We start from the raw sequence: 24,690 nt of genomic DNA, 5'->3' as shown, positions 1-24,690 counted from the left end.
AATCGCGTCAATTCGAAACTAAACCGTATCTTCGGCGAACCGTTTATTAGATTCGATGATACTTTAATTCATTTTCATGTAACGTAATGTAAAATCTTTACAGATTACTCGTTTCACGGATCTGCTCGAACTTCGAAATAGAGTGGCGTACACCGATACAAGGCGATCTTTCGCTGTAAAAAGCGTTCGATATTAACCTGATATTAAGATTTTCTCGTCTAATTAGCTCGATTAACAGCGCAACTTGCTTGGTTTAACTTTTTATCACTTGGTTTAATTTTTCATTATCGAATCTCTCGGCAACGTTCTTTCGAACGCTTCTTCTCGCGTTCTCTCCTTCTTTCTGCCTTCGATCTTCTGGCAGTTCTGTACCGCATCTGTTCGTTGGGCCTTCGATGCGGTGACTTCTCCCAAAGAAATTTCTCCCCACAGCGTAACGCGACATGGAACGCGGAAGATCGGCGGAACAACAGAGTCACGTAGCTAAGCTGAATCGAGAATTCTCGCGATTCTGTCACTTTGTTGGACGATCGGATTGTCTTCGCGAATGGCCTCGCGATCGCTCTCGTTATTTGCAATTTACAGTTTATACCGAACTCTGGTAGAGAAACTCCATACGAACGAAAAGAATCGGTTACGAAAAAACATTGGCAAATGTTAACGTGCATTGAAGAAAGAAGAGGATAAATATCTGTATATTTGTTACACTTGTAAGAAAACGACAAAAATGCGATACAGAATATATAAGAAATATAGAACAAACACAAGAACGTACTTTCATGTTACCAGTTTCTATTATTGTTACCATTCCTTCTTTTTTTTTTTTTTTTTTGTCAGTTACCATTTTTATGTTACCAGTGTCCAAATAATTTCTCAAATTTCCCAATCGTGTTCCTATCGATATTTAGAAAGAAGAAGGAAAATTATTTTATCACACAACTTGGAATAAATAATTCTTCTCTAGTGGTATTAGTTTCCATTACGACGAAACACAACGTTACGACTCCGCCTGCTATTTCAACTTCTTGGAATAAGATTTTTGAAAAGGAAAGGAAATTTTGTGTGTGCCCATTCAAATGGAGAAACCTGCCGTAGGGACTTTGCTTGTAATCGATTGTTTGTAAACGTAGACACGAGGAACCAGAAAGACAAGGGTGAACTCGCCTTGCTGTTCGCGAAACGTTGACTCCATTTCGGGTGGTTAGCGGATGAACGTTAAATACCCAAAGGCGAGCTTCCTGTAGTAACTCGATCGACTTTTCCATCCCTTTGTACGAAAGATGGATACCAACATCCTTAATAGTTTTAGCGCCACGCAGCGCGATCACGTTGTTCACGTACTGCGATGAACTGTGTCGCGATGTTTGATTACGATCGTCAATTCGCAACGCGCTCGGTTCCCAATGTAGCTCGTCGCGAGTCGTATCAGAGTTTCCTCTCGCAATTACTTTTTTTTCAAATAATCGTAAACCACCTGCATAAACGAAAAAAAGAACAGCGCGATCACAGAGTGAATCGGCATTTCCCGCAAATGAATGAACGAAGCGCTATCGCGCTGCATGGCACAATCCGACACGGATTCTTAACACTAGAACTACCGATAGTTAACACGAAGCTATTTCTATCAAACCAATGAAAATGATTGGTGTTTAAAAAATAATAATAATAGAATATTTTATATTTATTGATTTATTACTTTCTTACAGAAGCAATTCCATGTTATGTAGTACATTTTTCGTATTATTAATCCATCTGGGACCATGATATCTAAATGAGGGTTGGCACATTTATAAAATTGTAGAATCAGTCATTTTGTCTGCTGTGGTATTTCTAGTGTTATCATTTAGTGATCTAGCGATCAATCCGGAATTTTTCTGATAATTGATGAATGATACGCGGTAAAAATTTAAAAAACGTGTGGCAAGTTGTACAAAACGAGTAAACTGGTTAATTAGGGTTCGATAAACAGATTGCAGAACCCTTTTACACTTTGACAAGTACTAGCCATTTTTACTGATGTTGGTATAAGTAGCCTTGATACAAAATTATTTTCAGTTTGAATACATAAAAAAGAAAATAAAATTCATTATATTATTATTCATTATATTATTCTTTTAGCGAAAATCATTACATCATTGCGGAAAAAAGATATAACATGAAGCAGAAATTTTAATCCTGTTTGGATCCTATGGGATCCAACTATGAGGAACAGCGAGTAATTCCAACATAGAAATTCTTCAACGATTCCAATCAAAAACTCTAAGATCCTTAAATATGCACCTTGGTATGTTACCAACGGAAAAATACATCGCGACCTTAAGATACCTACAGTTAAAGAAGAAATATCCAAATTCAGTAATAGATATAACATAAGAATTAACAACCACTAAAACCCATTAGTTACATAATTAGTTGACCCGATGGATCAGATCCGTAGGCTAAAAAGACAATACCCTCTAGATTTAAACATTAGATTCAGCTGGAATCAAACATAGGACCATCAAATATAGTACCACGCTAGAACAATTTACTTATAATTCTCAATGAGAATTGATTGTGAATTGAAATTCTCCCTCCCCCCTCAAAAAAATAATAGTAGAAATTTTAAAATAAAATTGTAAAACCAGCCAATTTGACTAGTGTATTGGTTCTATTGTTAAAAACCCCTGGCACTAAAACGGTTAATTTGAAAGCGAAGAACCAATGGCATTTATAGCGTCGAATATAGGCGTATGGGTAGATGGATATTACACAGCGTTTCATAGAACAATGTCAACATCGTCGGTGTCGTTCCATGAAATATTACATCGGCACGAACAAATTGAACGAACGAACCGTTGCCCGTTTTTCCTACAACGGCCGGCTCGCTTCATCTAGCGGCAGACTTTTTATCGAAGTTAGGGTACGTTTACGTTGGAGTTGCGATGAACGATAAGAGCGGCGATGAGAGCGAACCATAGAAACACATGCAATTCCGTTATATGCTTCTATTATAAAACAATTCCATGTATTTCTACGGTTCATGCTCATCGCCGATCTTGTCGTTCAGCGCAGCTGCAACGTAAACGTAAAAGAACTTAAAGAAAAAGGCTACAAATCGTAACGTTTTGTATCTCTATCGTATTCGAGTCGCCGATCACAGTTCGGATAATTTCAATCTGCTGATCGTCGGTGCTTCGCATGTAACTTAACACTAGAACTACCGGCACTTAAGACGAAGTTATTTCTATCAAAAAAAAAAATTGTATAATTGCTTTGGTTATCGCTGCAAAAGTAATTACATCGTCGCGGAAAAAGAAATGTAACACGAAGTAGGAATTTTAAAATAAAATTGTAAAAATAGTCGTTCTAAGTGTGTGGTAGTTGTAGAGTTAAAGATGATCAGCTCTCAGAAAGATCAAACCCTAGTGTCGCATCGAATTAAATTTGAAGAGCCACACTCGGCTTTAACCTGTCTACTCAAAATAATTGTACTCGAAATACTCGTACTCGTTTTATCGCCGCGCATAAAAGCAGGACAATCAAAGACTTGACACAGCAGCTCGAACGAAACGTAAATGATTCGATCGATCGGTTAGTTGATCCGACGATAGGGATAATTGTAATTGAAACTCGTAGACGGAAGTGTCAATTACCGTTCGTCGTCGTCAAACAACCGAGGCAGGTATCAATAACAACGTCGATCAACGCTTTTTTAACACTTGCACGCTAATGGATGATACGTTTGCACGACGGAAATTAATAAAAAGTGTTAAATAAATAGCATCGACATCTTGAAGATCGCGCACTGAATAAAAAGTCGATTAAAAATCGACCGAAAATATTCACTGTCTTTGCTCTTTCGAACTAATAATTCTCGAAATATAGGTCGGACGTAGCAAGTAAGTATCGAAGTAAATTTAGGATTGCGCAAATAGTAGATTAGATTGAAAGGTGCGTCGATATTTCGAACGGTGTGAATTTATCTGGAAATCCATTTCTGCAAGACGAAATTGTTTCTGTAACCGCGAAATCTAAAGCGTACCATGAAAATGTCGACCTATAGGAACTATAGGAGAATATGATATAATCGACGTACAATTCCCAAACGTATCGGAAACGAAGCAGTTTATAGTTGGCGCTATGCTTTCAAATATTAATTAGCACTTCTTGGTAATTCGATATCGTAATTTTCACTCGCGCAAGATGGTTTTCGAGCATCGAGATCGTCAATTTTATGCAGATTTCATTATTAGATATCCCAGCTCATCTCATTTCTTTCTTTGTTTTATCTATTCATCGATTATGGATGAAAAATGGTAAATTCTTCGATTGCGCGACTAACTTGACGTTCTTTCCGAGATGATTCGGAATATGATTCATGCAAAATTTTATAAATTGCAGAAAGTACTATTAGAAGATTACAAGGCGAAAATGTAAAAAATACGGTTGAATGTTTGCGAAATTACGAATCGTTCGTGTCTACCTTGGAACAGGAAGCGAAACGTTTTTCATAAATCTTCTAACAAAATTATAAATTAATTGCCAAAGAAAAATTGTCTAAGAAATTTTAGAAAGAGAACCTTTTTACTTTCTTTCACGCCGATTTCCATTGTCCATATCAATGAAAGTAAATTCAATTGCGTGGATCGTGGAACGCTTACGCGCGCATCTCGCGGCTCCGGTATCAGAATAATCGCTTGCAATCTGTTACAGCGCGCACGAGGCCTACGGTGCACGGATAGAAACGTCGATTAATACGTGTCACCGTTCTATCAAGCGAGCTGCACGATGACGCGTAAGCTCGCGGTCGTAAGCTAAGTGTATCGAATCGATCATTATCGAAAGACGGATGGAGTGGATCAATTTACATTTCGTTTATTGATAAAACCGAGTACATGTTTGCTGGATTTCAGAGTTCACATACGAGATCCGTTATGAGCAAATAGCCACTTCGTCGACTGTGTTATTTTCGTAACGTTTAAATTTAGCGGATCGAAGAAACTATCGAGCCGTTTCGAACTGTTTCGAGATCACGATATACCGAATGAGCTATAAAGGCAAACGAATCGTGGCTCAAGAACTCGCTGACTTTTACCATTCTCTCCCAAACGACCGAATCTTACGGCCAACGAACATGTCGCATCGATTTCTTTCCATCCTTCCCTTTTTTTTCTATGTATCTCTCTATCTCTCAAGCTACTTCTTCGATTCCCTTAGCAGTTTCGCAACTCACGTGCCAACTCTCGCTGCGGAACCGATATCCAGTTTGCGATTGCAGCTTCCATTTCACCTCCCGTGCGGGTGTTACATCGATTTCAGGCGGCCACAGGAGACATTACGACGATCCACTTGTTCTCCGCTATGGCAAGACTCGGTTTGATCGATTGGACGCGCGAAATCGGTAAAATAAGCCGATAGAAAGACGATAGAAAGTCTAGTCGTGGCGAAAGTCGATCAACGGTTCTTTGCTCTTTGCAAAGGAATTCCAGTTGCTCGGATTACACGCGCAATTTGAAAAACACCTATTATCATGCAAATTCTATTCGCGCTCTTGTTCGGCTAATTTTACATTTTTTAGCGGAAGGAGGAAACTCCCTCTTTTCGCCCGTCCCCAAGTATTTTTATCTTCTTCCCTCTTTTCTTCCCTATTTTCATCCACGAGTAGAAACGCGCAATGTTCCCGAGCGGAATTTTTTGGCCCTGGGCAGTGGACGTACAGACAGCGGCAAGTAGCAAAATTCGCGTTGGCTGTGCCATCGCTTGCTTCGCGGCTTATCGTTTGCCGCTCTGTATGTCCAGGATCTTCTACAAAGATACACAATAACTCGCACGATCGTTGGAACGTTTTCTTTCTTATAAAAAAAAATTTTTTTATTTGGAAGTAGTTTACAATCAATTCTCATTGAGAATTATAAGTAAATTATTCTGACGTGGTACTATAACGTGAATAATAAATGATTATCGTATGTTTGACTCTAGCTGAATCTAATGGTTATAGAAAAATTGCAAACAGAAAGATTGAAAAAAACGTTCGATGAATCGTGCGACTCACCGTACCTATATCGTAAACTTTGTCAAAATCTCGAACTTTGTCCATTTTCAACGAGGAAAATCAGCGAGTCTTCGTCCAAACGAATTTTCCCAAGCTCCGATTGTTGATAGTACGCGAGTAGATGGACGTTATTCCACGCGAATAACGTTCTATCGATCGCGTTTGTCGCGCAGGAATAACGATGATCGTATTTATTCCGCGGTACTAAAAACACTCGCTACATATAAATCGGATAAAACCGTAATTTGGAATCAGGCAATGGGAATCTGTTCTGGTTTCTGACAAACCGTTCTACGAAGCTTTTGCGATGATCATCCGCCCCCCGCGAATTTCAAGAAGAGCAACGTAATCCAAATTCATTCGATCGTTCTTTATCGAGTTTCGAGTTTTTAAACATTTCACTCACCTGATCGACGATCTCCGTTAGGTCGTGCAGGCTTATGTTGTAAATGGCGTTCCTGAAACAGAGAAAAAACATGAAACGTAACGTTAAGTGTTTGCCTCGTAAATCTTTCGCCTAATCTCTTCGTATCTCGCATTCTTTTGCCCTCGAACGATCTCGAGTTGGACGCGGGATAAACATTAGTAATTACGATCAACCTGATGGAACAACAACGGTTGAAAATCGAGTAAAAGCGCTGGGATGCTTCTCATGAAACGGGAATAAACTTTTGACCTCGGCGTAATCCCTCGATTTGTCCTTTCCTTTCCACATTTGTCCGAAATCTTGGATCGAGAGTGTTTCGAGGATTTTCATAGATTATCGAATTATCATAGGAAAGTATAGATTTCTGCCTTAGGAAAAAAAGAGTGTTTATTTTTGAAAAAATTGCTCCGGTTAAGTGTTCGAATTACGAATCGCTGAAATATTAAACACCGAAAGAAAGAAGAAGCGAAGCTCTTATTTCTAAGAACATTTGCACAACAGGAATGTTGATGAATAATAAAAGAATCGTGTCATGTCACGTCGTTTACGATACTAGAAATATGAATCATCTTTGATTCGATCGTGTCCTATATCTTTTTCTACCGAGGCGCAAATACTTAGTTTGCTGTTGTTTGACTGACTGCTGCTGATACACAGAGAGACAGAACGTTTGCACGTGTCTGTATAGTCATAAAACGCCATAGGCCATAAATTTACAAAATATTAATCCCTTCCTCGTCCCAATCTTGCTTAAGATTGCTATTTGAACATCTACCTAAAGTGCAATCCAGATAAGTTCTTTGAAGAGGATATTATCTTGAAATATGAATGTCCTATCAAGTTGAAGACCATTTTGGAACAGCATTGAACAGCGCGGGCAAGATAAATTGACTTTTCAATCGAATTAAAAATGTAAGTGCTTTATCTTTGACGTTTTGATTTTCAATCAAACGTGTTTGTATTAGACGCGAGGCGATAAGTTTCAAGCTAAATTAATTAAGTTCGATATTAAGTTAGAACAGGTATTAAGCCAGCCCTAATGCATCGCCTTTAATATGTCACACGTAACGCAACTTGGAAACTTCGTTTAGCCGCGTTTCACTGCAATTAGTTTATTTAATCGCAACGACAAAGTTGCTTGCCACTTTTCCTTAATGGTCTAATCGCTCGGCCAATCTCCAGATTTTTGCAACTCACTTGTTTTTATTACTTTAGAGAGATTAGTACGAAGTGTGCAACGAGAGAGTATTTTTCGACGAATAAGATTAGTTCAAAAATTGAATGTGTAATAAGATAATACTAATTAATTCAGTAGTCTTAGTTTCATTGAAAAGATGATTTAGAAATTATGTTCCGATAGACTGAAAACGGATGACAGGTAATAACGTCCAATGATCACCACATTTATCTTTTAACACTTTGACTGCCACGTCGAAATCACACGTTTCGCTCACAGTGCCACGGGAGTATTTTTATTATTCAAAGCATATAATGGCAAAATAATAATAAATTGGTGATGTAAGACGACATTCTTCCCCAATGGACCGTTTATCTCATTGGTGATCACGAGTGATCACCGTGGCGCCTTGGTAACAGTTGATAACGACATATTATAACGAAGCTTCATCTATTTCGACAAACCATTCGCATACGTTATTTTGTTTTAAGCAAAACGTGCAAAATATATTTTTGAAGCGTGTAGAAGATATTAGGCTGAAATGATAGAGGTCCGCAAAGAAAATTATGCTTGTGATAAACCAATGGTAGTGGTAGATTACAACAGAGGAAAATGTGCTGTAGATTTATCAGATCAAATGGTATCATATTCTACACCACATAGAAGAACCCTCAAGTAGTAAATAAAATTAACTTTAGAGTTATTGTTAAATATATCAATTTCAAACGCGATGATACTCTATAAACAAGCAACAAAAACAAAAATCAAGGTATCAGATTTTAGAGTGGCACTCGCAATGCACCATACACAGTGCCATTCACCAGAGCCGTTAAATATACTTATTCGACAAAGATTGTGACACGAAATGTAGAAGAAAGAAGGGCAAGCGTACCTGGCACGAAAATTTTGCAGAGAGTGTTATAAAAAAAATATTAAACAGTTAGGATCAAAAATGGCTAAGAATCGTACCAAACAGGTGACCAGCTATTGTCCAGATTGTATTGATGAGCCGTATTTATGTTTAAAGTGTTTTAACACAGTGCACCGTTAGATGCAAGATTTGTTCTCTTTCTTTTTATTGATGCTCTAATAAAAATGTTTAATTGTTCAATGGGGCACTTTTTATTTCAAAGTACCTTTTATTTATCGGTTATATTCAAAATATCCTAACTGTCCATTTTCATTCAATTTTTACAATTGTAAGAAGTTGATCAATGACCATCGTGGCGTCACAGGAGAAACCGTGGTTGGTCAAAGTGTTAAAAATATTACATTTATAATCTCGTGTTAAGGGCGATGTAGATGTTCCCGTTGTTAATTGCAATCGCAGTACTGAAAGATGGTCGCACGGAAACTGGAGAAAAAATACACGTTGGGTGGAAAAATAAAAGTTATTTTGAAGTTAACACCGGTACAATTTCGAACTATATATCAGCGAGACAAAAGCATCGCTTTATCTGAAAACGCCACACGATACTCGAACTACAACGGAAAAATAAAGTCATTCAATCCGAATGAAAATAACAGCGACACAAAAATTTACGTTACTTGGACAATGCACGTGCTTATGCACACCGTGTTTATTGTTGCACGATATCAATACGATTAGCCGAATAATTAACACGTAATTGAATGCATTCGTTCCAAGCAATCACGTGTTTAATATCAAATATCATTTACTAAAATTGTCTTCTCTTTATCTCTATCTTTTATTATTTTTTGGATTATGGACGATAAAGATCGCGTCTTCAAATAGTCCTCAGTTATCTTGGTTTCTTGTTATTGTAACTTTCTCGTTTGCTAACGAAATCACACATAATCAGATTTATTTGGTAAATTTAACCGTTTTCCCCACACTATCCTATTTGCGTTAAATATTTAATAATAATACTAATATAATACTAAAACTAGATACTAAAACAGCAACACCGACTGATATTTTATGACTGCGTTGCGGCCGCAAATTTGTTTGCTTCGAATAATTTTCTACTAACCGACAGTTACATCCGACAGCTTAGAACGAGTTTAAATCTTCGTAAGAACATGTATGCAAGTTTGCAACGTGATCAAAGAGAATCGATTTACGGGTATAACATCGCTACTTCGTATCTTTTCTTTCTCTTTCTGCAATCCAATTCCGTGGTCGTTGGAGATAAAACGCAACGCTGAATGCACACGTACTGACTCTATAACGAAAGCACAAAAAGAAAAAGCACGTTACCGCGTCGATTAACAACTTCTTCCAAGCAAACGTTGCGTTTCTGAAAACGCCTCCTTGGCGCGATCACCGTTTCGCTTTCCAACGTTTGAAAAGATACGAAGTTAATAGAAATTTCCACGAGAGAAGAAATCCTTTGAATATGATTCCCAAACGATCAGATACGAACGCCAGCAGACACCGTGATCTCGTTTCTCATGAAACAACGATACATTAAAATATAATGAGCATTATCATATCTGTGCCCCATTCACAAGCTCCAACTTTCTACCATTGAAATCACCGAGACACGCGGTAATCGCGAAAGGAAAAGTTCAAACGAAGCTTGCACTAGAAAATTTCGAGCTAATCTAGATCGATATGGAATTGTTTGGAAAAACAGAGACTTGCAATCCAAGTTTCTGTACCACCTCCTCACAATGGCCTCTACGATAGTTAACAAGGCAAAGCGTCCGGCTTGTTATTATTGTTACATCGGTTAGCCGAGCAAATTATCCAACGTACACCGTAGTAATAACTGTTACATTATAACAACGACTAACTACCGAGCGTGATTTATTCGCTCAACTGCCATACCAATCGTTCGCGGCTCTAAATTGCAAACCTTGAATCGTACGCTACGCAAGCTGATATCGACTCGTTATTACATCTGTAGCGTTCGATACTGCCACACATCGAAATCACGCGTTACGTTCTATTAGAAACGTATTGTAGCATCGTCGTCGATGTCACGTAGGAGACACATGAAATCATCAAATTGATTTATTGGGGTTAAATATGCCATGAGCTAAAAATTTGCGTAATGTTCGGAATCATACCATTCTCGCCGACTTCAATAATCTTTTAACATACTGTAGAAATCAACATTTTGGACAACCTTTATATATTTATTATATATATATTTATATAACCTTTTTATATTTATTACTTTATATATTTATTATTATATTTTATACCTTTGCATGTAACCATCGCTCGGTTTCAGATTCCGAGATATTCGCAAAAAACTGTCGGTGCCACTGCAGTGAATTTTGCCTATAGTTGTGCATCTGTGGCAGTGTCGCGTAAGAGTCACAAGAAATCACGAAATTGACGGATCACCGGTGATCTCCTCGCGTCGCAGTTCGAACGTTTCACAAATAAGGTAAAGAATTGAACTTTAGATATAGTAGGAAAATTTATCGTATGAATCGAATAGAGCGACGGTTCAAAACTATAACAGAGAATGTCAAGAGCTGATGTATATACCGGTGATATATGTTGTCTATAATTGATTTAGTATGTTGCTGCCATGTAAGTTGTGTGTCTAAGTGGAGTCCTAGGTATTTAACTTGCCTTCTTTGCGTTATGTGCGTGCCATTCAATTGAATATTTGGTGGTTTCCGTTTTCTTAATGTAAATGTAATATGCTTGCATTTACTGGGCTTTGCCTTTATTTGTTTATCTCGTAGCCATTTTTCTATTTTTGTGATGTGCTCTTGTAGTAATGTGGCTGCTGTTTCTGGATCAGTGTGCATGACTGTTCAAAAATGTGCGGGCCCTGGGAGCGCCGTACGCAATGTGTTAAGAATGTTAGAAGAGAGTGTTTGGAGAGCTGATTTTGGGAGGGTTTATATACCATGGGTTTGGCTCTTATGAAGAGGGTGTCGCCGAAGGTGTCACAGAGCCCAAGTCAGAGGTGGCCATGCTGTTACTGTTTTCTGACACTGCAACACTCTCTACGTTGTTGTTTCGATGGCCTGTGGAATGTTCGTTAGACCTCGTTGGTTTTTCTATTGCTAATTTGACTCTGTGACATCGTCGTCGTGTCGTTCGGAAAAATCCACGATTACGCGATGCAACGACTATCGCGGATAATACAACGTCTATTTTAAAGACAATTGGCCAGCATTGCGCTGATAAAACTCGAGGTCGCTAGGATAATTGCCTCTCGCATTTTCTTTTCTTTTCACTCTCACCATTGAAGTTATTAGAGAGGCGATCTTAACGGAGACTTGCCAGTCTTCAGTTTCTATCTCTTCACAAACACATCTTTCGTCTGTTTAAAAAAAGAATTTTATTTTACCTCTCGCACGGAACAACGCGTTAATTTCATCTGTCATTCTCGAGGTTATACGAAGGCTAATGTCTTTAATGAGTTTAGAGGAACGTTACGTCCTTGAAAAGCAGTTTTCCTTTATACTTTTCCACGAATCAAAACTGAAAAAAAGCTGAAGTTTTTAAACAGACGATAGAGACAAGAAAGATGTAAAAACTAGAAAGAGATTAATGGGATCAAGAGAAGGGTCGTATTCAAGAGAGTAAAAGCATGCAATTCGAAACGTAAAAATTTAGTCTTGGAAAATTCGATCTTCCTTTTATTTTGTGCTTTTCGCCGTTTGTTCGACAGACTTTAATCTTTAAAGTGAAAAATATTCACACTAGAAGAGCGTTAAGGACGCGTTAAAAGCAGCGAAATACGGTGGTCCATAGCGAGGAAATACATCACCGGTGAAACTCGAAAACGTAAAATATAGTCTGCCGAAATTCAGTGGTCTTCGGTGCGGCCATTACGATTTACGATTTTCTTCTTCGTTTTTTCTTTCTCTTTTCTTTCATAGGTACTTTTGCGCTTCTCATCTTGCCAGTTACTGGTCGTACTAGAGGTTCGATATAATCGATTATATCGCCTTTATTCCGTTTATACACGTATGCATATCCTTTTCATATTCATCGAATACGCACTTTTCCTTTACCGCGAACATTTATCGCAAAACACCTTGAGCTTTTGTGATTGTAAAAAATTTCGATATTTAAAATTCTGCGAAATTTCTGGTACAGTTACCGGTATCTTTTGAAATTTACGGAAAAATTAAAAATAAGAATCAAAGGAAATTGATTGGTATTACTGAATTTATTATTATATTAATATTTATTTAAAATTCCACGCGAATCTTATTACAATATATAATGCATGATAAATTAACTTGATTAATTTTAATTCGATTTAATTCAATTTCAATCGATTTACATATTAATTTAAGAAACGCTTTAAAATTTACGCTCTGAAATATCGCCCACGTGATTGCATTTTATTAACATAACGCAATTATATTCTGATAAACGTTAATAAGCTCGAGATCTAATTGAGTCAAGCTACCTCCCAGCAGAACAACAGTACCCACAACGACGTGATAATTATTAAAATATATAATCCAGTGCTGTTTTATCTTCTTCTAAATATCTTCACTGCGACAATTTTAAAATTACGGAATTTCCTAACTCGATTACTTATAATTACTTTCTCGAGTCAACCCACGCGACGACAATTGACTTCGCTTTTAACCGTTAAGGTTTATTCGTCGGAAACAAAGCGCTTCGCTACACTGTTTCGCGAAAACGATCTCGTTCACAGTTGCAAAAGGGTTAAAGACTCGACGAACGACGAAGAATGCAAGACAGAACAGGTGGTAAGTAGGAAGAAAGCAAGGTAGAAAGGAGACGATCACGGTACACCTCGACAATTGCCTCGCGTTTTTTCCGTTCTATTCCCTCGTGTCGGTAATTGAAAGCAATTTATTTCATATGAAAAAGACCGGTGGTGGTCGGGTCGGATCGATCCAAGGGAATACGACTCATGTAAAATGAAAGAGGACACGTCACAAGGGGTTGTGCGAGGGTGGAACCGCGTCATCGGGCTTGGTGCCGCGTAATCGAGGGAGTGACTCGACGGGAACCCGGATCGAACGACGGGAATATAGCCGATGACCATCTGCTGACCCTTGGCGGCGTGGCGCGCCAACAGCAGCAACGATCGGTAAAGAATCGAATCACGTAACAATTACCTGGCGCCAATCAGGATAGAAGTGGTCGCGCGCTCTAGGAGCTTGAAGTGCTCCACGTGGCTCTCGTTTCCCAGGAACCGCTGGCCAATCACCTCGCCTGAAACAGATCAAACGGATTTCTTGAGAAAGTAGTTCCACCACAAATCTGCCTTCTCTTGTCCATCATAGCTGTATCGCTGTTCTCGTCACACGACATATGTATCCTGTCGTGCTAAAAAGCGTAATTCATCGATAAAATAAGAATTGTAGAAAGTACACGAGGAAACTGTGAAACGTTTGAAACGTTGTATCGTCGGAAGTGAATTAGAAGACAAAGTGAAACACAAGCGAAACGGTCGCAAGGAAAAAACAAAGAAACGATGATTAGCGGGAAGCTAAAAGGAACGTGGAATTATTTACGCGTCATCGAATCTAGTTCGACGACTATTATAACGCGTATAGTGTACACAAGGTTACACGCGCTCTATTTCGCCAATTTCGCGCATAATTTACTCAAAATCTAAATCCTACTTCTCGTCAAACGCGCCTCCATTTACCCACGATAATAGCCGACGATAAATCATCCCCTGGGTGATTACATTTGGAGAACGGCGATTCCGTGGAACGATAACGATCGGAAGCGATGACTAACACCGTGACGAACGAAAGGCGAGCCCCGTTGCCTCGATTCGTTTCTTCGCGATCCCCATAGAATCGCTGTTTCTCCCTTCGTGCTCGAGTCATCGAAGCCCTATGTGCTCGCGTCAAAAATTACACACAAGCGGGAGATTTGCAGCAGAATGTTGATTGGTCGCGCCGCCCATTATATATCGAGCCCGGCGTGCTTCTCTCTCAAGGTTCCTGCTGATTACGGCGCGTTTTACCGCCTTATAAAACGCCACGTCATACTCGCGTATACTCGCGCTTCCCAGCCCGCGTCCTACGTCCATGAATGGATTTTGCCCGTATACGTCGTCCCCCGGATGGCTGCACTCCCACGCAGCTAGATTTATGCGCCAGATATAGATGCGTGGGTGTATCGGCGGCGATGCAGCGCGTCTCAATGGACAAACAGCTCGCTCGTCACTTGCTACGTACGATAGAACCGCAGCAGGAACGGCTACGTTTACGGCTACGCGCGATCCAATGCGTAAGAAAACCGACCTATGAAAGAAGAAAGAAACTCGCTGCGAGTAGGAGAAACAGATCGAAGACGAGAAAGAGTAAGTCGAAGAACGGAGAGTAAAAAGTCCGAAGAAACCAGCACTCGTGCACGATGCCGGGGCAAGGAGAGTGTTGGAAAACGGGTTATAAGAAGAAAGAAGAGGAGCAACGTCTTGGTCAAACAAGACCAGCTCGAAAAAAGAAGAAGAAGAGAGGAACGGATGAAGAGCGTAGGAGGACTAGCCGGAGGAAAGAGAGATAAACAGTGAACGGTGGAACGGAAAGCAGGTAAGAGTTATGAGGTAGGGGAAAAAAGAATCACCGGCAAGAAAAGGAGGCAGATGGAAAGGAAGAAGATAGGGAAGGAAAACGGTTATGCAGAAGCGAAGAGAAAGAACACACGCGTAAGAGATTGCGGCAGAGTGTCTCTCAGGTCTTGGTCGACGATCAAGCGGTGCGCGCTTACTCTGTGGTGGCTGCCTTCTCCTCCATTCTCAACCCTTCTCGCCCTGCTAAAGCCCTCTCACTCGCGACTGCTGCCAGTAGGCTACTTCTTGCGCTATAACGTTTTACGACTCGGCCTCTCCGTTCGATGTTTCTCCTCTGCTGGCCTCCTCTCAACCTGCTACCCGTCCCCATATCTGGTGCACGCTCCATGCTGGTACACACGCTGCATGCTGCACCGCGCGCGAGCTACTTTTCTCTCCTCTCCTTTTTCCTCTATCTCCATCTCCCTTGCTCTCCTCGTCTCTTTCCTCTCCATCTGTCCGTTTCTCTCCCCTTCACCACGCGGTTATTCACGTTATACTTTTTCATGCACGCAGTCCACAAACGTAACCGCGATAAAGACTCGGCTGCGCTCGCCAGACGTCAGAGAGGGGACCATAGGAGCGTTGATCGGTACTCGTCCGATTGTAGAAATCATCCTCTGAATGGGGAAGTTCGCATGGATCGAGAAGGCTCTGCGCTCGACACTTTTAGAGATGTTCGGGGAAAGAGTACTGCGAATCGTTGCAAGCAGCGAGGAAAAATGGTCGGAGTATGGTAAGAGCCGAGTAATCGACCGACCACGAATTTATGAGTTTGAAGAGTTCCGTAGCGTACGACAGGATGGAGAGAGCCCGTATTTTTGTGTACTTGGCAGCGACTGAACTTGATTTACGTGGTTCAACTTGTGTCCCCTTGGTTCCTGGATAACGAGATCCACGCGGCTTTTAGAAAATGATCTTTCACGAATTGAGAAGTAATCGCGGTGACGTGATTTATTTATTACACACGACGAAATGTTATACGATGATGCGTGACATTGAGACGCGATTAAACACCGTGTCTTCTTCTTTATATCTTTAATTTTCTTTTTCGTCTTCGTTCCTTTTGCAACTCTTTTTAAAATTCAACGAACGTCTACGAACAGTTTGTTGAAGCTTACTTTTTAGGAGATGCGAAAACACGTGCTTTTAGGTAGAGAGACGACAAAGGTGGAATTTATAATTGCGCTTACAATTAATCTAATGTTTAATGTTTAAGGATTTAATAAATTAAAAAAACTGGTGCTGTTTTGAGTCGTCCATTTCCCAGAACCAAGCAAATTCCATTGAAACGATACTCAAAGCTTCGATTCTTAATAAAGTGACACGCGCTGTTCTTAATTTATATAATTCTGCTTTTTCAAACGAATAAACGATCTTAAGAATATTTCACGCGCAGGATAACAGACACATGATCGAACGCGAGATTTCCACAGTTGCTTAACTGTACACAAAGTTTCGTTGAAATCGGTGAACAACGTAATACGCGCTCTCTCGTTAGAAATCATTCCGACTGCAAAAAGATTTCTCGAATCGCTTACCAATGTGTATTTTTAATCTACCAACTGGAAAATCTATGCAAATTTTAACGCATTCGTGAATAATTAACGTTTCCACGAATTGAGATTTATCGATATCGGATAGCGTACTTAAATATCGGGAACAACTACCTGCAATTTCGACGACTTTATATTAGGTCGTCCGAAAAGTTTCTTTCGTTTTATAAGGAAATAATAGACGCGCAATGTTTTTTTCTTTTATATTAGTTTATTGAATTATGCACGAACACAATAATGGAAATAGAACGAAATGGACCATAACTAATTCAATAAAATAATATAAAACAGAAATTGCTATTCATCTATTATCGTCTTACGAAACGAAAGAAACTTTTCGGACAACCTAATAGTGAATGATCTTTATAACTACATTCGACACAGCTGTTTCTGTTGCATACTCTAAACGTGGAAACTCGCAGTTGTATTAACGTCCGGATAGTTGAAAGGCACGGATCAACATAAACGTCGTTTATCAACGACAATGTTTAATCGATAGAGTTGTTAACGTCGGTACACAGAGAAATTACAGCGTGATACATTTTCAAAATAACAACGATAAATATAAGTATGAAGATATAGGTAGGTTCTAAAGGAACGTCTCGTTCTATTTTCAAACGGAAACCCTATAGAAAGCGAGGCAATAACCGTGGAGAAACAAAGCAGCTGATGAAACTCTATATAGATCAGGGCGTACGAACGATAAACTCGTTGTAGAACAACACGTTCGATCGTTTGTATCTATCGCACGTGTTCTCGCGTCTGTTCGATGAAAAACGCGGTAACAGTATCTAAACGCAACGATTTTTCATTTAGCGTAGGACTGACGGTGCATTTATTCCGATGAAATGCTTATTCATCTACTCGTGAACGTACGACGTGCATTGATTCATTCATTCGACCACGATCGCCCGTGTGTTTCAAGTTCCCTCGAACTTTCTGTAGGCGCGTGCACGCCTATTTTATATTGTACGTGCTTTCGACGACGCTCATAGATCCTCACTTGGTATAAAAAGCCCGGACTTTTAAGAACACACGAAGAGAAAGGAGGAGAAAAGTTGTATTTGATTGCTGGTTGCAAATCTGATACGCTTTGCTCTGTGTCGTGAAAGTAATCCATACTAATACTTACTATTTAACTTCATATCTTTCACTTTCTCTCTCTCTCTCTCTCTCTCTCTCTCTTTCTCTCTTCGTTTCAGTAATTAACAACTTGTCGCTCGCTAAATCATTTAATCTGATCGGACTGTGCCGTTTGACATGCCACCTTTTCTCTCCGTAGACGCACAAATTAAAGATGAAAAAATCCAATTGCCCGTGTCTGTTTTCGTTTTGCGTTATTTATCTCGCTGGGAACTGTATCGAACGTTTCTGCGAAGGAAAAGAAAAAGAAAGGAAAGTGGTGCGTAAATTACCGAGAGAGGAAAATCTTCGTTTTTCGCCGCGCGATCCGAGCCACGACGTTACGACGAGCGCTGAGACACTCGTAAATGGAGTAATCCTTTGAATTCTTTTAGGACGGCTTTAGTTCTGTATCAGACAGCGTACGAGAAGTACATTGCACGTCTAGAGAGAAACGGTTATAAAGAAAAACCGAATACAAGAAGCTTTTTATTCGAGACACAGGCAGAAAGGGAAAAATGCTTAATATTGTGTTGCGCGTTACTGGACCTCGAAGAAAATATAGCCAGTTAGAACGGGGATCGGTTAAACCAGCGACGTAATTGATAAATTCAATTTTAAGGCAGATTGGGGAGGACTGACGCGTAGGGAGCTCGATACAGTTTTATTAGGTTGTCCGAAAAGTTTCTTTCGTTTCATAAGATGATAACACTAGAACTACAACACCAGGCAAATTGACTGGTTTTGCAATTTTATTTTTAAATTCCTACTTCGTGTTATATTTTTTTCCACAATAATGTAATGACTTTCGCAACCATAACTGAAAGAATAATAATGAATTTTATTTTGTTTTTTATGTATTCAAACTCAAAATAATCTTGTATCGAGGCTACTTATATCAACACCAGTCAAAGTGACTGGTACTTGTGAAAGTGTAAAAGGATCCTGCAATCTGTTTATCGAACCCCAATTAACCAGTTTTCTCGTTTTGTACAACTTTCCGCGCGTTTTTTAAATTTCTACTGTGTATCATTCGATATGATGATATCAGTTATCAGGAAAATTCCGAATCGATCGCTAAATCGCTAATACTAGAAATACTACACCAGTCAAATTCATTGGTTTTACAATTTTATATATGTGTCAACTCTCGTTTAGTGATCATCGTCCCAGATGGATTAATAATACCAAAAATGTACTACATAAAATGGAATTGCTTCTATAAGAAAGTAATAAATCAATAAATATAAAAATATTCTATTACTGCGTATTTTTTAAAGACCAGTCATTTTGACTGGCTTTGATTAGCTTTGTGTTAACTATCGGTAGTTCTAGTGATAATAGATGAACAATTGAATTAGGTTATTGAATTAGGTATGATCTATTTCGTTATATTTCTATTATTATCTTCGTGCATAATTCAATAAACTAATATAAAACAAAAAACATTTTGCTTATATTATTTCCTCATAAAACGAAAGAAACTTTTCGGACAACCTAATATATTGCCCATATAATAGACGATGGATAAACCGTACGCTACAGTATACGGCGCTGCAAGTAAGTCGTGATAAGTTGCGATTGTTTCAAGCAAATTTGTCGATGTGACATTTGTTTATTGGAAGAAGGGCATTTTCTCGCTGCGAGATATCAATTTTTATCTCGCTTATATAAAGATACAAAAATTAAGAAATCACTGTGTATTGATTTTTACGGTGTTTTTTCTTCTTTCTTTAAGGTTAACATGTACCACGTTTAAATAAAAAAAATTCAACTTTATGTTTACGCGAGAATATTACGCTAAATTTAAATGTACAAGACGATCGTTAAAATATTATTTAGTGTCGTTTACACGATCTTTTTCCTCCAAGATGTAGCGTACCCCCAACCCCAGTCTCCTTTAGCCCCTTGCACTCCGAATTTTATTTCAATTTCGTTAGCAACAGCTTCCAATGCTTTTAAGTGTTTTATTTGAAATTTACTTGAACTAAAAAATAAGACAATTTAAATAAACAAAGGAAGAAACAAATTCGCTTAAATACCAGTTTTATTCACACTATTGTTCTATTTTGTAATTTCTAAAAGTATGATATATTTTGAAACAATTTCCAGGATGTAATCCTGATTTTCTTTTCACAAAAAAGCATGGACATGAAAGAATGTCGAGTGAAACTCGACAAAGGAGCTCCTGAAATAAAAACTAATATCGAGTCACACTCGACATAGGAATCCAAAGGGTTAATCCTTTAATATTCGACGATCGATTGTTTCACGTACTTACATTTACTTTTCATTTGAGTTTTACGCGAATCTCGGTGCTGTTTGATTTTTAGCGCAAAAATAATCACATAAATCGTGGTCGTTCTACTGGAATGTTTCGCTAACTTTCCTACACTGTGTTTTCGTAGATATAGTAAGTATAGTAGTGGCGTTAATTATACAATGTTGCTGCGTGCAAAGTGTCCATTATTTTTAGGCTACTATATACTATGTTCACCGATTCGTAGGGGTTAAGTAGTCGACGTCTCCTTATCACTGAACTCGATCAGTATACAGCAGGAGTTATAATCCTGACGTCATGCTTTCAACGCGCGGAAAATTGTCGCAAATCTTGTAATTTTACTCTGTAATTTTACTTTTTACTAAATCTTGTAAAAGAAAAATAGAAACACCTAAAGCACAATAAACAACAGGAATCGTGGTATTTATAAGAAAAAAAAATATCGTATCGGATAAACCATCGGCCTGCAACGAGTATTTTTATGTTTGGTGTTCTTACGTTCGATAGAAATTAGCGTACTGATGTAATTGATGTAAAGAAACACAGTATAGCTAATAATAATTCAAATGGTGAACTTCATCTTTGATTAAGGGTTGAGAGACATTTATGCCGGAGAAATAATCGCGTCGCGGAAACGTAAAAGTACACGAGTTTTATTCAAATTCTATTCGAAGATTAGATACGCGGCGTTGCCTATAGCATTGCTAATTATATCGTATAAGTATGAATTTGTTTATTTCTTCGCCTACTTTCGTTGAAAAACGTTTGCATCTATCGGTGTAGAATTAGCTTTTATCAAACTATCGGAATTAGATTTCTTTCACAGCGGTAACTCGATCGACACATAATATATCGTAGTCTGAAAAATATAACCTAATTAATAACATAGGATCGTAATGAAAATAGCAAGCATTTACTCTGGATTGACGTACAAGAAATTATACTCGAGTCTCAGATTTCAAATGTTTCAAGGTCTATGGCGGACTATAGGAACAGGTATCAGCGAGCAGTGTCGCTGGCGATTTAAAGTTGCAAGATCCGTTAACCGTACGACTAAACAAACGACCGATTTTCGTTGCAGATATTCGGTAAAGATTCCATTAAGGTAGGAATGGAAGTCGATGGATCTAGAAGATGCACGATTCCAGCCAAACCGACTTCCTTATACCATTTTACGAGCACATTCCACCTTACAACGCGCCTGCACATGTAGGTAGTACGTCCGTGTATGTCCCGGCCTGCAAGCAATTTCCATATATTACAAGGAGAAGCGAGTTTCATAGAATTTACCGAATGGATGATTACAACAGACGTACGTTAGTTAGTAGTTAATTACTCTAATCAGACGTCGCTTCAAGATGAACGATGGTCATCTTAATTGCCCGTCTATGCTTCCATAATTTCGTTGAAAGATTTCGTTCGGTAAGACGACTATTAAAAAAATATCGTTTGGTAAATTCCGAATAAATACGATGCAAGATAAATCATTGAGCGATATCTCTGTGCAACAGCGATTATAATGTTGTAACGTTAATGCAGATTTTATTATTTGCAATTTAAAACCACGGTCGCATATTGTAAATGTATATGCTGCAACTTATACTAATTATTTCGATTCTCGTTATTATACGAATGCACTTTTCGATATGGCAATATACTGTTATCTGAATATTCGGTTTCATTCGTAAACGGAAAGAACACAATGAATATTAATAAATTTATGTTATATTAAAAGCAAACGCGCACACCACGGATATAAACGTACGATGAACGACAACGATGAACAGGGTAGGTCGCTAAATCAAATTTCCAACGAGATAAAATACAGGATAAAATACGAAATAAAGAATAATCTGTAACGAGTGCCTCGTAAGAATCGAATGGAAAGTTATTCTTCGTTATCGATGATTCTTAAAACGTATGACGAAAGAATAGAAACATCGCCACTGTTACAAAATTGCACTCTATCGAAATAAGGAAAATAAAAGTCTGACGTGCGATCAAGTGGCATGCGACGCACCGTGCAGGTTGCCAGTTGAAGAGCATCGCGAGTGCAACGGGTAAACCGTTAGTTACGGTAAATTTCCGTTCACTGTCTAAGTACATTGTACTCGCGGCCTCGATAGCAGGGAAGAAACTGCTTCTAATGTCAACGTCGCCATCGTAATCAGGATTTTTTTCAGTGTTGTTGCGGCTTCCAGCAATCCGCGGGAATCATAGTCGGCAACGGTTACACTCGAGTGCTCGCCTAATTTGTTTCGGTCACGAACGCCCGTAAAAGGTTCTAATATTCTTGGGTCGGGATTATAAATCGTGCGCCGAAGGACATTCCTTCGCAATCTTTGCCGGCCGAAGTAAAAACTGCTTCCTTAAATTTCCCGCACGCCGCGAGCTGAACCGTGCCGCTTTCTAATTTATCGTAACCCTCGAGTTTATTCTCCCCCGTTTCGATATCATGGTGACGTACGTGCTCGATACACACAGCTTTGTAAGCAGATGGCAGATCGCTAGCTTCTCAGGACGATGATCAAACCTTATTGGTTATTCGAATCAAAATTTATTCTCTCTGTAACAGAGCGATTCCACTGTTTTTCTGTGTTAATTCTTTCTTAGTTTTTCCATGGGTTTTTGAAGAAACGAATTTCCACGAATCAAGGAAACAAGCGAAGCGAACTGTTCTCGGGTAAAGGCAGCTTATCGAAGCGCAGCATCGACTACGATTCAAAGTCAAAGACCGCGAGATTGTAAGCGTAGCTCGAAATTTTCCTCGGTGCGCTATCGATGCACGACGATCGAAACAATTTGCCAGAAAATGATAATGTGGCTAAATTTACGTTGGCGCATATTTACAGCGTATCCGCACGATCGCAATGGAGCAGGAACACGGCGCGGCACGTGGAAAGGAGCGAAACTTTCTAAAGGCATTTGCAAGCCGCTCGTATCCTCTACCGCCGCGGAGCGTAGCTTGCCTCCGTTAATTTCGCCACCGCTGTTCTTTACGAGCGGCCGATGCATATGGATGCGGTGACTGGCTGCTGCTACGAGTATGTACTTTGCAGCGGCGTATTCGCGATACACGAGACGAGAAGTGCAGTGACGACGAGGCTCGGCACGCGCGAACGCTTACAACGTAATTTCTTATTCGCGAGCCACGGCAGTAGCCGCCTCTCCACGGCACGCGCGACCCGTGCCGATAGCAATCGATCTTTCCCACAGCGATACTTAAACCCATCGTCCGTCAATCATTGATGATTAGTTTATCGTCTTAACACTGGAACTACCGATAGTTAACACAAAGCTATTTCTACCAAAGCCAGTGAAAATGACTGGTCTTTAAAAAATACGTAATAATAGAATATTTTTATATTTATTGATTTATTACTTTCTTACAGAAGCAATTCCATGTCATGTAGTATATTTTTGGTATTATTAATCCATCTGGGACCATGATCTCTAAACGAGGGTTGACACATTTATAAAATTGTAGAATCAGTCATTTTGACTGCTGTGGTAATTCTAATGTTAGCATCTAGCGATCTAGCGATCGATCCGGAATTTTCCTGATAACTGATATCATCATATCGAATGATACGCAGTACAAATTTAAAAAACGTGTGGAAAGTTGTATAAAACGAGGAAACTGGTTAATTGGGGTTGGATAAACAGATTGCGGGACCTTTTTATACTTCGACAAGCACCAGCCATTCTGACTGATGTTGGTATAAGTAGCCTTGATACAAAATTATTTTCAGTTTGAATACATAAAAAACAAAATAAAATTCATTATATTATTCTTTTTTAGTTATCGTTGCGAAACTTGTTACATCACTGCGGAGAAAAAATATAACATGAACTGGGAATTTTGAAATAGAATTGTAAAACCAGTCAATTTGATTGGTGTGGTAGTTCCAGTGTTAATTTCAGGACTCCGTAAATAAATGTAAGGACAATAAAATGTTATTAACAAAGGTTTGATAATCCCGTTAGAACTAAACGACGACTCCGCTATTATCAACCGGTGCATATTTTCGAATATCGATTCGATCGTGTTACGGTGACTCTGGTTTACCACGTCCGGTTGGCAAACGTTTCGTCGAATATTAATCCTCAAGGTCTGCTATGATTTGCAGACAGGCACAGAGAGAAAGTTAATCGAATTTCCTTAACGCTCGACGATTGGATTTTTCGGTTGGATTCGGTGATACGTCACCGGTTCGGTCGTAGTTAGTTGGTCGAAGCAAGGAGCTGTACAACTTGGACCCAAGTAATTTGCTGGGTCGAATTATCCGTTCCCGACCGCTGTTTCCATTAATCACGCGTCATTTTAACCGCGTTCCAAATACACCGTGTTAACGAAACTCCGAGTTAACCATGTAACGTAGCAAGTTGATTCGTCGGGGTAGGGGAAAGTTGGTTGCACGAGACGGCGCGTGTCGCGAACGAGTTCATCCGCCGCTATCGCGTTACCTTGTCGGTTGAATAACGAAACGCTCGAGTTTGCGTCTAACGTACGCACGAGAAGAACTTACGTTCGACCGTGTCACGGAACCAGGTTCTTTGAAATACTCGAAGAAGCGATCGAGTTTGATTTTAAAAAGAT

At 39.1% G+C, this 24,690-nt stretch overlaps 1 protein-coding gene across 2 annotated transcripts in view; it reads right to left on the bottom strand.

The window, feature by feature from the left end:
- LOC126918522 (semaphorin-1A-like) overlaps nucleotides 1-24,690 on the bottom strand; it is a 373,869-nt gene that overhangs the window by 215,974 nt on the left and 133,205 nt on the right. For both annotated transcript variants that reach the window (XM_050726525.1, XM_050726526.1), the window contains exons 3-4: nucleotides 13,681-13,777; nucleotides 6,441-6,492 (exon numbers count right to left, since the gene is read on the bottom strand). In XM_050726525.1, the coding sequence (XP_050582482.1) occupies nucleotides 6,441-6,492; nucleotides 13,681-13,777 (149 nt within the window). The remainder of the gene's footprint in view (nucleotides 1-6,440; nucleotides 6,493-13,680; nucleotides 13,778-24,690) is intronic.

The sequence above is a fragment of the Bombus affinis genome, chromosome 7 (genome assembly GCF_024516045.1).
Source record: "Bombus affinis isolate iyBomAffi1 chromosome 7, iyBomAffi1.2, whole genome shotgun sequence".
In the NCBI taxonomy this organism is placed as follows: domain Eukaryota; kingdom Metazoa; phylum Arthropoda; class Insecta; order Hymenoptera; family Apidae; genus Bombus; species Bombus affinis.
Note: the sequence above shows the minus strand (reverse complement) of the source record. Positions and strands in the feature narration are given on the sequence as shown.